The 16,421-nt window shown below is 48.1% G+C and overlaps 7 protein-coding genes across 9 annotated transcripts; 5 read left to right on the top strand and 2 right to left on the bottom strand.

The window, feature by feature from the left end:
- Positions 1–682: 682 nt before the first annotated feature.
- Positions 683–3,517, bottom strand: FOXG_12329 (uncharacterized protein). Its single transcript, XM_018392090.1, has 3 exons — positions 2,747–3,517; positions 2,459–2,690; positions 683–2,400 (listed from the first exon to the last, which is right to left on the bottom strand). The coding sequence occupies exons 1-3, from the start codon at positions 2,789–2,791 to the stop codon at positions 1,019–1,021; spliced, it is 1,659 nt and encodes a 552-aa protein (XP_018250885.1). The 5' UTR covers positions 2,792–3,517; the 3' UTR covers positions 683–1,018.
- FOXG_20720 (uncharacterized protein) lies at positions 2,995–3,442 on the top strand (the record flags this gene model as incomplete). The annotated part of the gene is made up of 2 exons (XM_018401029.1): positions 2,995–3,046; positions 3,141–3,442. The coding sequence occupies 2 exons, from the start codon at positions 2,995–2,997 to the stop codon at positions 3,440–3,442; spliced, it is 354 nt and encodes a 117-aa protein (XP_018250886.1).
- Positions 3,518–6,857: 3,340 nt separating the features above from the next.
- On the top strand, positions 6,858–8,163 carry FOXG_12328 (uncharacterized protein; the record flags this gene model as incomplete). The annotated part of the gene is made up of 4 exons (XM_018392089.1): positions 6,858–7,507; positions 7,565–7,705; positions 7,753–8,059; positions 8,116–8,163. The coding sequence occupies 4 exons, from the start codon at positions 6,858–6,860 to the stop codon at positions 8,161–8,163; spliced, it is 1,146 nt and encodes a 381-aa protein (XP_018250884.1).
- A 499-nt stretch (positions 8,164–8,662) lies between these two features.
- FOXG_20719 (uncharacterized protein) lies at positions 8,663–9,677 on the top strand. Its single transcript, XM_018401028.1, has 2 exons — positions 8,663–9,265; positions 9,326–9,677. Exons 1-2 carry the CDS (start codon positions 8,965–8,967, stop codon positions 9,457–9,459), a joined length of 435 nt encoding a protein of 144 aa, XP_018250883.1. The 5' UTR covers positions 8,663–8,964; the 3' UTR covers positions 9,460–9,677.
- Positions 9,678–10,011: 334 nt separating this feature from the next.
- Positions 10,012–11,623, bottom strand: FOXG_20718 (uncharacterized protein). The gene has a single exon (XM_018401027.1). The coding sequence runs from the start codon at positions 10,857–10,859 to the stop codon at positions 10,368–10,370; it is 492 nt and encodes a 163-aa protein (XP_018250882.1). The 5' UTR covers positions 10,860–11,623; the 3' UTR covers positions 10,012–10,367.
- A 373-nt stretch (positions 11,624–11,996) lies between these two features.
- Positions 11,997–14,161, top strand: FOXG_12326 (uncharacterized protein). Of its 3 annotated transcripts, XM_018392087.1 has the most exons (3): positions 11,997–12,198; positions 12,248–13,689; positions 13,745–14,161. In XM_018392087.1, exons 1-3 carry the CDS (start codon positions 12,139–12,141, stop codon positions 13,767–13,769), a joined length of 1,527 nt encoding a protein of 508 aa, XP_018250880.1. In that variant the 5' UTR covers positions 11,997–12,138; the 3' UTR covers positions 13,770–14,161. The 3 variants fall into 3 exon arrangements, with proteins under 3 accessions (XP_018250880.1, XP_018250879.1, XP_018250881.1); XM_018392086.1 differs by having other exon boundaries at positions 12,248–14,161; XM_018392088.1 differs by lacking the exon at positions 11,997–12,198 and having other exon boundaries at positions 12,201–13,689.
- A 542-nt stretch (positions 14,162–14,703) lies between these two features.
- FOXG_12325 (uncharacterized protein) lies at positions 14,704–16,388 on the top strand (the record flags this gene model as incomplete). Its single annotated transcript, XM_018392085.1, has 3 exons — positions 14,704–14,931; positions 14,985–15,087; positions 15,133–16,388. 3 exons carry the CDS (start codon positions 14,704–14,706, stop codon positions 16,386–16,388), a joined length of 1,587 nt encoding a protein of 528 aa, XP_018250878.1.
- Positions 16,389–16,421: the final 33 nt, after the last annotated feature.

The raw sequence follows: 16,421 nt of genomic DNA, 5'->3' as shown, positions 1-16,421 counted from the left end.
AACCGTCATTTACTAGTGGACGTTGATGTAGGGCAAGCAACTAGGTGCTCAAGATATAATCACTATTCGTCTTTTTTTTCCCTTTCAAATCGAGGTTTGTATCCTTCTGGAGCAAGAGGAAGATTTGCCACTAGGTCAAGAAATGGGCTTCGATTGAATGGTGAGCTCAAAGAGTCTCCATGACCTGATGATTCTGTCGTTGGTTGTTGGTTGTTGGTTCTGTCTGTTGTACGAGGTCATCTGATCATGGGTGCAAGGATAAATGTATGTTGGCTCAGCTAAAACTCCAGACTAGGTTACTGCCTAAACAGATTTGTGCATCTGGACCTTAACCAGCGCATTTATCCTGTAATTATCCGGTGGGGCTGTCATAGCTGAGCAGGACCCTGATGCTCGCTTATAATAATATCATGGTGACAGCTGCAGTGTCCTGGCTTTTGCATCCTTCGCCGTCGTCGCCTTCTTTTTCTTCTTTTCCTATACAAACAGCTATCACTCCGAGATCCCTTCTTGCATCTTTTCTTCCAAAGCTGTACCCATTCTCTCTCGACTACACAAAGCTATTGGAAAGTCAAACCTAACAAGACACCTGTTGTGAGATCATGGACACATCATCGTTCACAAGTACCATTTACCTCGTATGAAACGCGGATGTCAGCTCCCGGCTGAGCATTCTGCAATTGCTTCTTTTGGTAGCAGCTCATACGCTCTGAAGCTTCAAACAAAGGGAAGGATATTACTAGCTATGCCAGAAGGGTCTTCTCAATGGCCCGTTACCAGTAGCACCGCTTAAGCTCTATTGATCATAATGCAGGAAAGAAGGTGTCACAGGTAGGCCTGAAACTATAAGCATTGCTCCCATCGAATTTATTAAAGCTAATTAATCGGAGCATACAACTTGTTGACAGCCTACTCATATCCTACTCCATCCAATCTGAACCTCAATTGCTATAGAAGGACTGCGATGATTTGCAAATTATGACAACATTGGTTGCCAAAAAGAAGAAGTGTCTAGCATTTAAGCCTTGCTAGGGTCGGCAACGGCAGGCTCAATGTGGACAATGTTGGCATGGGCATCAGCCTCGAAGAGCTTCTTCTGTGTGGATGTCTTGACGGGGTTGTCAGACGAGAAGATGTGGTCAAGCTCCTCAAGAGTGCGGTTCTTGGTCTCAGGGACGAGGAAGTAGAGGATGACGGACTGGCAAACACACCAGATGCAGAAAACAATGTAAGTCTTCCACGCGATGTTCTTCAGAGCAACGGGAATACCGAACTGCATGACAAGCATAGCAGCGTTGGTGAAGAGAGAGCTGAAGGCCATACCCTTGGCTCGGATCTCGTAGCTGAGGACCTCAACGGGGTAGAGGGCCTGGAGAGGAGTCCAGCCAACAGAGTAGAAGATCTGGAAGAGGTAAACCCAGGCCAGAATAGCCTTGCTAACAGGGGGAGTGACAGCGTCGGTTTGGGTCTTGTCGTCGAGATCGGTGATGTTGGCGATAGAGGCAGGGACAGTGACACCGACCCAGCAAAGAGCGCAAACAAGGTTGACAACGAGAAGCATGGGGCGGCGACCGACAGTGTCAGTAAGACCAGCACCGATAGCGGCGAAGACAATCTGGACAGCGTTCATGCCCAAGGCGACCTTGGTCTGAGTCCTTCCCTCCTTGATACCGGCGGTGTCGAGGAAAGCACTGAGATAATAGGAGACGATACTGTTGCCAGCCCACTGGCCGAAGAGAGAGACGAGACAGTTGCAGGTGAGACGGTAGATGGAGGCCTTGTTGCGGAAAAGAGCACGGTAGTCCCACCATCGCTTGTCGCTACCGTCCATCTCAAGATGTTCCTCGTACTCATGAAGCTGGAGCTTGACCCATTCACTATCAGGGTTTCCACGGCCGTGGAGCTTGACGAGGTTCTCGGTGGCAAGCTCCTTCTTTCCGCGAGTGTACAACCATCGAGGCGACTCAGGAAGCAGCATGGCGCAAAAGAAGATGGTGCAAGGGAACATGAGCTGGAGACAGACAGAGATCATCCAAGAGGTGTTAGTTCCCTCGTACGTCCAACCTCCGAGAGCAGCACTGCTAGCAACAAGAGCACCAACAGGCCACATGACGTTGTAGAGACCAGTGATGATACCACGGTGAGCAGGGTGAGAGACCTCGACGACGTAAGTTGGGCCAGCAGCGGCGGCGATTGAGACACCGAAACCGAGGAAGAAACGGCCAGCCATGAACTGATCGACACTGGCGGTCTTGATACAGGCGATCTGGATAATGACACCGATGATGATGATGAAAGAGCCAATGGTCATGCCGACACGACGTCCCCAAGTATCAATAGCAGGACCGACGGCAGGAATAGCGACGACGGAACCAATCTGGTACATGGAAGTGACGATACCTGGAGAGACAGTGTCAGTTTTGAAACCTCACAGCGGATCCAATTCGACGAGACGTACCAGCTCCGATACCCTTGTTATCGACATCGAAGAACTTCTTAAAGTCCTCGTTGGAGAGAAGAGTTCCGAAAAGCGAACCGTCGTAACCGTTGGCGGTAGAACAGCAGAAGGCGACCATGCTGGCGAAGATGAGGATGGGAGCGGCGATCTTAGGCGGGGGCTCCTTGATCAAGGCCTGTTGGAATGCCTCATCACCAATGGCAGTCTTGACGATGGCGACCTCGTGCTTCGGCTACCGAAAGAAGTCAGTACTTGCTCAATTGCACTGCTGAGCAGAGAAAGACGCACGTTCTTCTCATCATGCCTATCGCTGTGGATGGATTCAGATCCCATGTTGATGTTTCAGCGCCGACGCTGTGGATTATCTTTCTGGGTGGTTTGTTGATTGATGATTGAGATGGGTCTGAGCAGGAAACAAGACTCTGGGATCCAAGATGGACCAAGGGAATATATATTAAAATTCGAGATGCTGGGGATGGTGGTGTTCGTCTGCGTCGCAAATTGAGTCCGTCCGTGTGCCTGCCAACTGCTACACAATGGAACACGGTCTGCAGATCCGATACAACCCACAAAGATCTGAAAGGGCTGGTAAGTCTGTTTGTCCAGGGCCACGGATCGACGGTCAACCTTCCGAGAGCTGAATCAAGTGCTACACTCTTACGGCCTAGACTGATCTGACCAGAACGGCCAAGTCCTATCCCTGAACGAGAAATTCACGTGGGATGGGGAAGCGAGAATTCGGTATTGACGCACCAAGAGTCTGATTCGTTATCCGACAATGCAGTCATGTGCGTTGGACGCTGGGTTCAGGTGTGCCAGCGGCGCTTAACAGTCGCTCGTTCGATGAGTAGTGATCGTGCTTCTGTCGGCTCCGTGGTCCGCCATGCATCTAACGTGCTGTGGCTTCCCTGGAATCTGGTCGGCTCACTTTGCGGGCAGCCGAGATGGCTCTTACGATTCCCCGTGGAGAGGGATGCGGGTTAGACGCGGAGGCCAAAATTACTGTTCCCTCGTGCTGGTTCTGTTTAAGGTAAGGAGGAACTCTCTGTGTTGGCCGGCCCGGGATCCCGTTGAGTGATTGGTCGAGATCCTTGCTGCTGAAAGTGGACAAAAGTTCCAGACCGTGAGACTATTATGAATAGGATGAAGATTACGGGAATGCACGACGTCTTTTATTGCCGTTAGAGTTTATTATCAAGATTTACGTATATTCTGAAGGGTTTATGCCCCAGATGATAACCTTTTCTCCACAACTTTATTGACTTTGATCTTGGTGACCTTTGATCTCACGATAAAGTAGGTCAAAAGCAGGGCTTATTTCACAAGCCTTCATGGTTAAGACAAGCTTACTCCCCCGCATTCCACACGACCAATTCTCCACGAATAACAGTCTCGTTTACGGCCCGATTCCTCCGACCCCATGGCACTTGGATCCCAAATAAGAAAAGACACATGCGGAAAAGCGGGATTACAACCCCCCTCAATGATCTGGGGTAAGCTTTTCTCTTCCTCAGTCACAGGTGCCGAATCGGCGCATGTTTACCAATGAACGAATAAATCGACGGAACCCAAAGACCAGCTTGCCGGCGCTCAATAAGGCTACCCTCCGAAATCGTTTGACAGATCATGGCGGCAGCGCCTTTGACAAGCAGCGGTAACGGTTTTCCACCACGGGTCGTTAATCGGCTTCATGGGATGACATTCCGAATTTTCACCTGAGGATACTGCTCTCTTCATACAGCGTGACTGACAGCGGCCGGTCCGCACCAAAAAGAGGTCATTTCGTGGGTTAGGGTTGATGACTGACCCAGAACAACGGCTGCCCACGCCGCCCAGAGGCTGGGCCGATATCCCGTCAAGGATGCCTCTCTTGGCCTGCTTGACCGATTCTAGATTATGAATAGACTATTTCCAAGCATCAGATTTGTGTCTTTGGGGGCTCGTGGAGATCTCTGTTGGGCAACCTTGTTACCATTCCGCAGTTTATCTTATCATTCCGTGATGTGACTGGGCTCCTGGGGGTTAAGGTTCCGTTCCGACTGTGCCTCAGGTTGATCCCGAACTTGTCAAAATAGCGAAATTTGTACAATCTCGGTGCTTGCCGAAGCATTCGAGACTTCAGCCAAAATCATGTCAATCTCGTGTCAATCTCCAGTTCCAAGACTATCATATCTCAACTTCTCGGAATTTCAGACAAAGAAGCTGTTCATCGCAATGGTTCATTCGTGGTTGCAAGTCTCGTGATGCTCCTGATGATGAATTGCTTTGGTGAAAGGCTAACGAAGCTCACTGGACAGCAACGCAGCAATATCAAGACATCAGCTACTCGGCAGGAGCTTAACTAGAGCCAAGTGAAGGCTTGCCGACATAGCCGCGTAGATCTCCAAGTGGCCTTTCTCAAATGAGTATAAATACAACGATCTATTCTCGTAATGGTGTGGAAGAGCTTGCAGGACTTGGGAGCATGCAAGCATGGGCTGGGCCTCCCTGGGGTAGGATCTTGGCGCCCAGCGTCTGGCAAGGCCGACTTTCCGCTACTTTGGATTTCCAATGAACGGCAGTCGATGACCTGAGAGGCTTCCCGAGACGATCGCAACGTCTTTGGGTGGATGCACGGGGCGGTGATCCTGGGGCTCGAACTCTGATGTCTGGTGGCTTGACCGTAAGACCACTTGCTCGATCAAGGGCCTAGACTGAAACCGTTCTGCTGGCTTTGTTTCGTGGCCAAAAGGGTCCTTTCGGCGCAAAATGTGTCACATGAGCTGTTCATTAGACTCGTTCATCGTGCTACTCTGCTTAATGCCAAGCCATGTGTCAAAGCGTCTTAGTATTCGGAACCAATTGTCTGTTGTCCAGTCTAGCAAGGGCAGTGTAAGGCTTTCGCCTTCACCGTTCCAATTTCTGCGAGCCCTCCGATGTACAGCTGAAGCAGCTATAGTGACCACTTCGTGCGATAGAGTAACAACTTTTGTAGAAGAATTGGAAGTCCAACAATACATGGTTATGCTTGTATGATACTCAGACATCAATAAGAATTAATCAAGAGCCAGGACATCATATATCGGAAACTCTTTACATATATCACCGAGATAGGTGTGCACAGTTCAGGTGCCACAGGAAAAATTGATCTTTCGGAAGTGGCTGTTCTAATGAGAGTTTTGGAAGTGTTATGACGCTAACAGATAAAATTGCAATTGGCACAGTCATGAGCACTATCTGTTAACGCACAAGCTCAACAGTCATGATTATCGGCATTTTCGACGCCGAATAAACATAATCAATATTAAAAGAGCTACTGCATTTCTCTCTTTGTACTTACTATTACGTCGAAAGATTCGTTGGAATATTATTGAATGTAAAGTGTTGTTCAGGGTAAGTTATCCTTGCCGCTTACCAAGAGCAGCATATCGATAGGATAAGATAAGATAACGATAGCCCTTTTCGGTCTCAGAAGCCAACACAGTCATCCATACATTGATTGACTGGGGTCCTGATGACAGCCAAGTCTCCAAATGATGCCCAGGAATCCACTTCCCGCCTTTCGATCGCTTGGCTGAAGGCCCTGATAAAAGCACTTTGACCATTATTTGCTTGACTCATGAAATACAATATTTGCGTGCAAGTTTCTTGTCTGTTAGACAAGGTGACATGATAAGATAAGGTATGACGCGAAAAGGTCGCGTCGCGCTTCACGTATTGTAATAAATGCTTCTTATTGGTTAGAGCAAACGTGTCCCCTGGGCTCTGCTGGGCTGGGAGGACCTAAATCCATGCATGCCCCAGAAATGGCTCGAGCAGATACGGTTAGGGTTGGACAAATCATCAGGAGAAGCAGCAGGCGACTTGACAGAGGCCTCTACCGTCACTCATTCGACAGTCGGAAAGCGCAAAAAGTGATACGTAGTCATTTAAGTGAATGGTTCCAGTTACCAGGGCCTTCGTAGGGCTGTGCATCCTCGACTCTCGATCAAGTGCCGAGTGACAAACTTTAGAGTCTGCAGGACAGCAGCAAATATCCTTATTCTGATCCTAGACTTTATTGAACTTGTTCGCGAATGAGAATGGCTTTCCCATGTGTTGCCTGTCGACTGTTGCGAATCGTCGTCTGACTTACTCGATTTGGTGGCTATTTCGACGCTACCGGCCGGGCATCACGGGAATCGGCAAATCTGATCATTGGTCCAACACTAACCATCTGAATGCTCAGCCATACTGTTGAGAGCGTCTTAGTCGATTGAAAGTATGTCGATAGACTTACCGATTTTGGCACTTGAATAGATATTGAGGATGTTCAATCTTCATCCATGTATATATATGTCTAGATCTTGACTACTTTCACGACGATACCAGAATATTTCATTTTACTCCTAATTCCAAGATCACTTACAACAAACGCATTATGGGTATTCTGAGAGACACGATCGGCTCAGCCATAGAAGCTGCAGCAGAGAGTAGCCAGAAAAAGAACTCCACTTATAATTCAAGGCAAATGCCACCAACACGACGAAATCTGTCGCCTTATGACGCATCTCCATCCTCGTCTCAAGCAGGGCAGCCACGCACAAGACAAAATTACAACCAGAAGTCGAAGGATCAGTCGTTTGAGATAGAGACTTTCCCTGCTCGAGATGGCTTCAATAGCCAACAACAGCCTGGATATTGTTATAACGACGAACCGCCTTCATATTCCTTGCATGCCTACGATGCACCCTCGCGCAGTCGACCTAGAAGCAGCCAGATACCTCCACGAATCAATATCTATCAACAGCCTTCATATAACTACTCTTCCCCTGAAACCATGTCTACGAACACACGATACCCCTACGACCAACCTTCCTTCCAAAACACCGACTTTCGACCGCTCATCCTCCCTCAGATTGCCTTTGGAGCAGGAGAGCCCTTCTTACGAGGCTATAGCTCTGAAATCAGCAGATATGGAATCTCGCGCGATCAATTCCTTCGGGTCGTGGATGAGATCAATGTCGCCCGTACGCCCAACCCGGAAGCACAATTATTCCAAAAGGGTGCTAACATTGCTGGGTGGTTCGTGTAAGTTGACTTCATCCAACTTCTGCGGCTTTGTAGACTGATAGATTTCTCGGTTAGACCCGGCGCTGCCAGTATTGGGCTTATTGCAGGTCAAGTCGGCGTTGGTGTTGCTACAGCATTCGGCCATGCATCAATACTTTCCAAGGCATTATCAAATGCCAACATGGAACTATTCACATCCAATGGACTTGAGATATGGTGAGCATCGCTTCAATACCGAAAAGCTTATGCTAAAGTAGCTCCAGTATTGTCATGGCCCAAGACCTCAACATGGAACTGGGCATCTCGTCTTATGAACTACGTGACATGCCGTATAACATGTCGCCAGTCGATAGGTTGAACGCTTATGGACCACGAGTTGCCTTTGTGAACGAGATCCTACCAGATCGATCAGACATGGGCCGACAAGATCCTCTTGCCATGGCTGGTCGAGCACTCAACAAAAGGTCGAATAAGAGGAAGGCCCAAGACGCGCAGGAGAAGCTAGACAAAGGCGAGAGGAAGGGCAAGGGAAAACGACGACTTTTTAAGTCATATGATGACATTGAGTGGGTGAGTGACTATTGCGGCTGCGATATGTCAAGGGGATTACTGACCTTTTCTTTTAGCTTGTGGTGAAGCTAGCACCTCCTATGAGCGCTGGACAATTGTATTGAGTGGGTGAAACGAAGGGCGTCAGGCTGGAATCGCTGAAGGTTGTATTTTGAAGCGAATTGCGTGTTCATTTAGAATAGAGTTAGCAATATAATGGAAGTCAGAATCCAAGGAAAAGTCCAGTCTTGTGTAACAAATCCTGTCTAGCGAGACTGTTCTCAATTGTACTCGAGACAGTCATCAACTAGAGTCTGTTCAGAACTGAGCAAAATCTTACCAAAGCATCATTGGTGTCGCTAGGCTATGTGCCGCCCTGTCTGTTCAGAACATCTTGATGATGATGACCTTATTCTTGTTACTCAAATCTAGCAAGACACGCCCCAAACTGGCAGCAAACAGCTTGTTTCCGATTCTAGTTGCTAATTCAAGGATCGTGGCCTTTCCCCGGCATTCCTTACTATTTTGGCCCCACCATGAAGGTTACAACTGTAGCTATCAGACGGCATAAAATTCGAGACAGCCGTATTCACAACCGACCCAACCAGAGCCCGTAACGAAGAGGAGAAGCAGAAAGTGATGTGGCCTGATGAGAACCTATGCGTCATATCATATGTCAACTGAACTTATAGCCAAGATACCCAAAACGATGGAGCCAAGCCATCCCGTATAAGCACTACGTCAATTTCAGTTATGTCTTTCTACGACAAGACTTTACCCAAGGAAGTCAACTTGAGTTGAATCCACGGAATATACAGAACCTTCATTGGAACCTAGTCCCCAAAGATTATTTTCGCAAGGGTTTTCGCATCTTGAGTTACATTGACATGAATTCTCTGACGATCTTTCACAGTTGAAGGCGCAATATGCGTAGAGAAGAGCATCGCAGCGGCTTTGAAACCTTGGCATTACCTGATTGCATGAAAATTTCTATCAAATACGATCGGGCGTGTATGGAATCACGTTGGCATGAAAAGTCTATAAAGAGGGACGCTTCTCTTTCCTTCCAAGGGCCCTTCTCAACAACAGCAAACCTTCAACTCTCCGATCTCAATTGCATTATCGGAACAACAAGACTTAACACCATGAAGTTCTCAAGCATCTTCATCACCGCAGCCGTTTTCGTTGGTGCTATCTCCGCTGCCGCCGTTCCCGATACAAACATCCGTAAGCTCACTAACTACTCAACCAACACCATACATGGTTCACTTATTGACTAGGATATAGCTGGTATTGACCTCAACAAGCGATCTTGTAACGAAGAGCAGTTTAGGCAGTGTACTCGCAACTGCCCTACCGGAACTGGCGGGGGTCCCATTGGATGCCCTATTGGCAAGCAACAGTTTGGTATACCAGTGTAGGGCATAAGCTAACACTACTGACCAATAGGATGTTGCATTGCGTCAGGCTGCTGCTAAGCACGTCGGTGTACACTTGAGGATCCAGGCGTCATCAAGTGCCTGGGGAACTGAGAGAGAAGGGATCTTGCATATATCAAACTACGGCCAACAGTCTTTACCTATCGCAAGAAGTATCCATGAATATTGAGAGGAGATATTAAATACATGCTGCAATTGTGTCACATGTGTACACTTCACAATGCTTGGACATTGTGATTCTGTTTGTTGTTACTGTTCTGTTTCGGATGAGAAGTCCGCTTGCCAGGCAGTACCCTCCTGAAATGCATCTTGTCACTCATTTGATTCGTCCCGGCGTATAATAGTGCGGAGGCAATGATGTCGACTGGTTGTCTTAGCTGTTCAATGTCTTGAATTAGCGTAACGAATGCGAACCTGAGCTAGGTAATCCGAATAATACATCGAAACACGTGCCGGATACAGTAGGCCTTCCGATATAGCGGGACTTTCACTAGTAAGCTGACGGTCCGCAGTCGTCGATCTCTCCATGTCTCCATGCCTGTATGGTGACAGAAAGAGAAAGCTCTTGAAGTACTTCAAAGAAGCTTGGTATATGAGAATTAAGAATGTGTATAAAATCGTCGAGCCGCTGCATGATCGACTTTCTTTCCTTCTGTATCAAAACTCACTTTTCATCAAACACCTATAGCTTTCCTACAACAGAAAATTATCGACATGAAGTTGAACAACGCCGCCCTGTTTATCTTTCTGACAACCCTCCAAACAGTACGTCAGGTATTCATTGAAGTTGAAATATGTATACTAATTATACTTCTGAACAGCATCTTGCAAATGCACTTCCATCAGAGGTAAACTTGGGCCGCAGACACGACTCGAAGAACGATACCATGCTACAGATCATTCCAGACGTTGACTTCAACTTCAACGTCATGGCGACCTTGGCTACAGCTCCTTACCAAGGAGCGGATATTGGAGAGATTCTCGTCGCTGCAAGTCAGACCAAGACAGGCGATTTCGAAAGCTACTATCAAGCGTACTACGATCTTGCGACTCGAGTTCACGGCCAGGCAGAAGCGATCGATTGCAAGAAGCATCCGGTTTCTGCGCGAAATGCGTTCTTCAGGGCCTCGACCTACTATCGCTCTGCTGATGCATTCTTGCACGGGAACTGGAGTGATCCTAGGATCATGTCGCTTTGGAAGCAGCAAGCTGACGCTTTCGACCAAGCAATGCAACTCCTGCCCATTCCAGGAAAGCGTATCGAGATGGAGGCTGATAACTTCACTGTCCCTGCTATCTTCTTCAAGACTGACAAACCTGGTCGTCGCCCTACTGTCATCCTGGGTACAGGATATGATGGGTCCATGGAAGACCTGTATCATACGATGGGCGAGGCTTTGCTGCAGCGAGGCATGAATGCTATTGTGTATGAGGGACCAGGTCAGCCAACCGTTCGCCGGTACCAAGACCTTGGCTTCATCCCGGAGTGGGAAAGAGTAGTCACACCAATTGTTGATTATGCGCTTTCTCGAGATGATGTCGACGGTAGTAAGCTTGCCCTAATGGGATTCTCGTTTGGCGGAGTCCTTGCGCCTCGTGCCGCAGCCTTTGAGCACCGTCTCTCTGCAGTGATCGCCCTCGACGGGATCTTCGATTTCGGCCAAGCAATGTTCAAGCAATTTGGACCGGACATCACTGAGCTATTCAAAGCTGGCAAGAAGAAGGAGGTTGATGAAGAGGTCGCTCTGGTGCAGAACAACGCAAGCATGCCTTCGAATCTGCGATGGGGCATCGATCAGGGAGAGTGGTCATTCAAGACTCATTCTGCCTATACGTTACTGCAAAAGTCGGAGCGATTCACTTTGAAGGGTATCGTGGATAAGATCAAGGCGCCTGTTTTTGTAGGAGATGGTCAGAATGATATGTTCTTCCCTGGACAGGCGAAGGAGTTAACGAAGCAGCTTGGAAGTCGGGCAACGTATCACCTCTTTGAGACGGCTTCGGGGGCCGGACTTCATTGCCAGGTCGGTGATTACGTGTTGATGAATCAGGTTTCGCTTGATTGGCTTGATGATGTTTTTGCGAATCAAACCATGCACAAATGAGTGTCGAACATCTGCAGCGATGGACTAAATGATGCTCCACCCGCTGTGCATAGCCACTTTGAGGGACCATGACCCATTAGACTAGTGTAAATGACTCCGATTTCGCTTTCTACTCATTGACAATGGAATGAAGTTGCTTTGACTGTGAATACAGCGGAGATGATTGGTGTTGTTTGGTTGAATATCAGATAATTGCCGGCACTCGGCAGAGCCTTGGAGTGAGATGACGCAAGGATCAAATGGCTCAGCGAAGGCCTCCAGTGGAATTTGCGCTCCTGATGCCGAGTAGCCGTGCTTATCACTGAACGGCCTAACGTTATGCCAAATATTGAACTTATCCTAATCTGGTGGGCATTTCGACGCTAAGGAAGTAGATCCAAGAATCACCAAATACTTCAATATTTCGTCGAAACATTCGCCTTTTTCAACACATCCATCCATCACTGAATCCGTCACCTAACCCCAGCACTTGCCAACAAGTACCAGATTTACCGAGTGGACTAACCCGAAAAGCGTTCACCAGCCAATAAGAGACCGGTTGTCTGAGATCGGGATCATGGTTTTCTCCGGCAAACCTTCACGAGCCTGCGAACCCTGTCGAGAGAAGCGGAGAAAGGTATGGGCGGTATGCATGTTTTCTTACTAAGGATCTAACCATGGCACAGTGTGACCTAAAGAAGCCTTCCTGTTCAACATGTATACGGATGAAGATTTCTTGTTTTGGATATCGAGACGTTCACTCGGTCAAGATCAAGGATCAAACCTCTGCTGTGATACGGAGAGCGCAGCGCCAGAGATGTGTGGACGCAAAATCAGCCTCCGAATCCAGCAGTCCTTTTGGCGATTACAGCTCTCCAGAGCATTCTAGTCAGCATCATGATATGGAGGTAGACTGTCTCCGAATCTCAAGTCCTCCCGAAGAACTTGCACTTGGGTACTTCCTGTTCGTCTTCACACGATCTGGTCCATTCACATACCTCCATGAACACACAACTACTCTAGCCATCGACGATGACATAATACAGGCCATCCATGCCCCGGCTCTTGCATCCCTGGCTCTCGAACATCGGCGAGGCGACCTACTGCGAGCAGCGCGTTACCACTACTCCAAAGCCTTGACTCGGACAAACCAAGATCTAAGCGATCCCCGAGTAGCCATCCTCGACAAGACCCTTCTCCGTGTACTGTTGCTCTCAACCTTTGAGGGATTGGTTTTCGAAGGCCGAGGCTCAACGAGGAACTGGGAACTCCACGTGCAAGGTTCATTAAGACTCTTGGTAATGCGAGGAAGGCAACAGTTCCAGACTGAAATCGGGCGCAGACTGTTCCACCATACCGCCATCAATGTGCTGACAAATTGCATAATGCGATCAAGCCCGATAGCAGACGATTTCTTGCGACTGTACAATTACGCTACTTCCGGCCAGTCGGGACTCGATGAAGCCAGGACTCGCATGATCGGATTCGTCTGTCAGTTCGCCAGAATGTCTGATGCAAGAAAAGGCATGTTGGCGACGGACTTTGTGAGGGAGTGCATGGAGCTTGACAAAAAAGCTGCCGAGTTTATCGATGTATTTTTCAAAGACTTGCCGTATGAAGTCGTCGATATCACCTCCGAGGAATACCGACAGAATGCTCCTGGCACAGAGATCTGCGCCTACAAGGACACTATTCACAGATACCAGTCTCAACAGTCAACACGTATCTACAATACCGCAAGGCTCATGAGATTGACAGTCAAAGAGTGGATATACAGCGTCTTCGATAGGAATCCCCATGGAGTCATCCTCAATGAACCCAGCGAAGACGATCCTCTGAGAGCAAGCTGGAACCAGCTTCCCATCAAGGCCGCACTGCAAGCCAGCGATGTAATTGACGACATGCTAGCTAGTGTTCCATACTCACTAGAGCTGTTGAATACACCGTTCCGAACGGCTACGCGATATGTGGTCTGGCCACTTGCAAACGCTGCAGGATCCGAAGTTTGCCCTCCGCCTGCGAGGCTGTACATCATCGATAGGCTGAAGGAGCTGGCTGTCAAAACAAACCTTGACCAGGCTATGCAGGCGGCGAATATGTTGGAGGAGAGAGTGCCGTTAGAGGACTGGCAAGTTAGCCTTGATGGTGGATGGTATGTCGGTATGCTAATGACTATTTGACAGGATGCATCTTCTTCATCTCTCGTAATGAGTGGACGAAGAGGGATTTCTCCTAAAGGAAACAATAGAAGAATTATAAAGTTACATGTTGCGGAATCAGCCCACGTGGGCACTCGTGTATATTACAGAGTCAATTTTACAGGGTTCACGAATACTCCGTTGCGCGCCTTTACCAAGACGTTACTGCAAGGAATAATTGCGCAATTCGCATCCGCAAGAGGAATGCGTCTAGTTGTAAGCTACCGAGTAATAGCCCTATGGGCTTGGCTCAATGAATGATCTACTAATGTCCTTCGACTCGAGTTGTATCCACTACGGAGCCGCATGTCGGACCCGAGTCAGTGGTTCCGCAGAGGCTATGATAAAATGTCAAACTCAAAGATAGAGGTCATTTAACACTCTTTTTCTATTGATAGTGTGCATATGAGCGGTGCCCTATGTTATTGACAAAAGTTAGAGAATATCCTTGAGCATATTCTCGTAGAGGTTGGAGTGTTAGAAGCATCAAATGTCCTGCATGACCCAACGGTGCGGTTCGATTAACTCTCCAGGATCTATCCGAGAAAGCCAACTAGCAGGGTAAGAACGCCCTTGAATCGACATATTGTGGCAATTTTCATTATGTGATCGCTAGTCTGTATGGCGAAAAAGTGAGTAGTGGGATAGGTTCATATTAGAAAGTCGAACGCCTTTCATGCACGACAGGTTCTGGAAACCCAGTAACAATCACACATGGTCTTAAAATCTAGAATGGCTCATGTTTACAGACCCACATTGGCCAAGGTTCCCTGCAAACCTAAGATATTGACCCTGTAAGTCACTGGTCATCTTGCCGGCAACCGATTATCGACAGATCCTGCATACATATTTAAGTTCGCTGAAGGACGCCAAGATGATCATTTCCACTTGCTCTCACATTCAGATTTATCTTCTATCAACATTCGTACTTAGCTCGACGAAAGATGAGTGGCGAGAAGCAAGTCGACCGGAAGGTCGCTAATGCAAGCTCCAGTAGCTCACTCAATGAGGGCGCTGTTATCTCTGGCCGAGCTGCAGATGAGACTCTTGATCTTATCGAGAAGCACGGACATGAAGTTGGCGAACTTACTCCCGAGAAGAAGAAGAAACTCAAGCGCAAGATTTACATCCATGTTCTTTTGCTTGTTACATTCATCGACTTCATGCTTTATGTCAGTCCGAACCGGGTCCCAAATCACGAATGGCACTAACAATACAACGATAGGTCGATAAGAGTACCCTGGGCCAAGCTACACTTCTGGGACTTTTCAAGGATACGGGCCTCAACAACTCTGAGTATAACAACTTGAACTCCCTTTTCTATACTGGTAAATCTCTATACACTCCGTTGCCTTCACAGCTGACTCTTCAAGGTTACATCATTGGACAAATTCCCGGTCAACTACTCATCCAGAAGCTTCCTCTGCGCACTTTCATCTCAGGTATCATTTTTACATGGGCCATCATCGTCCTCCTCCACTGTGTCGCCCAGAGCTATGGAGCCTTGATCCCTCTTCGTTTCTTCCTCGGCTTCGTCGAATCCGCGGTCATCCCAGCTCTTGAGATTACGATGGCTATGTTCTTTACGCCCGAGGAGCTCCACCAGGTTCAGCCTCTGTTTTACACTTCTTGCATCGGCTCGCCTATGTTCACTGGCCTTGTTTCATATGGCTTGCTGTATAGCAAAGCTAGCACTAGCCCGTGGAAGTTCTTCATGATCATCACTGGCGGTATATCGCTTGTCCTCTCGGTTATCACCTGGTTCTGGTATCCTAACAACCCTGCGACAGCCTGGTTCTTGACCACTGAGCAGAAGGTCCATACCATCCGTCGAATCCACGAGTCTACTCGCAGCTCGATCGAGCAGAAGACATTTAAGAGGCATCAATTCATGGAGTGTTTGAAGGATCCCATCTCTTGGCTCTTTGCCTTCTCGGGCTTCACCCTCATGCTGGCAAATAACCTCCCATACCAGCAGAGCTTGCTCTTCCTAGACCTTGGAGTTTCTCCATTAGGCTCTACCCTTGTTTGGGTCGCCTCTGGAGGCTTTGCCATCCTTGCATGCATCACAGCCTCGCTTCTGATACGCTTCTTCCCCGGACATAGCGCTTGGTGGGCGGCACTTTGGTGCGTACCTTGTATTGCAAGTAGCATCGGCATGGTAACTATTCCATGGGGTAATACCATCCCTATGCTTGCCTGTCTTCTTCTCCCTCCGAATTGCTTTGCGCAGACGTGGATCATATCTGTTGGCTGGGTGTCCTCCAGTTGCGCCGGTCATACAAAGCGTCTTACTCGAAATGCCATGTTCATGGTGCTCTATGGAATCTCGAATATTATTTCGCCGCAGCTATGGAAGACTGGAGGGCCGCGTTACTATCCTGCGTGGATTGTCCAAATCGTGGCTAGTTTCACCTTGACGCCGATTCTGTTACTCACCATTCGGTTCATTCTTTCCAAGAGAAACAAGGAGCGACGGCAGTGGATTGCTGAACAGGAAGAGCTTGGTAACCATGGTGAAGGATATGTCGAACAGGTTGTAGATGGTGAGGCTGTCAAGGTCAAGGTGGATGTTTCCATGTTGGACTTGACTGATCTGGAGAATAAGTACTTTCTTTATCCACTGTAGTCATCATTGGATAATATCTCTCAGGATTGAGAA

This window comes from Fusarium oxysporum, chromosome 13, assembly GCF_000149955.1.
Source record: "Fusarium oxysporum f. sp. lycopersici 4287 chromosome 13, whole genome shotgun sequence".
Lineage (NCBI taxonomy): Eukaryota > Fungi > Ascomycota > Sordariomycetes > Hypocreales > Nectriaceae > Fusarium > Fusarium oxysporum.
The sequence above is the reverse complement of the archived record's forward strand: the minus strand, read 5'-3'. Positions and strand labels throughout refer to the sequence as shown.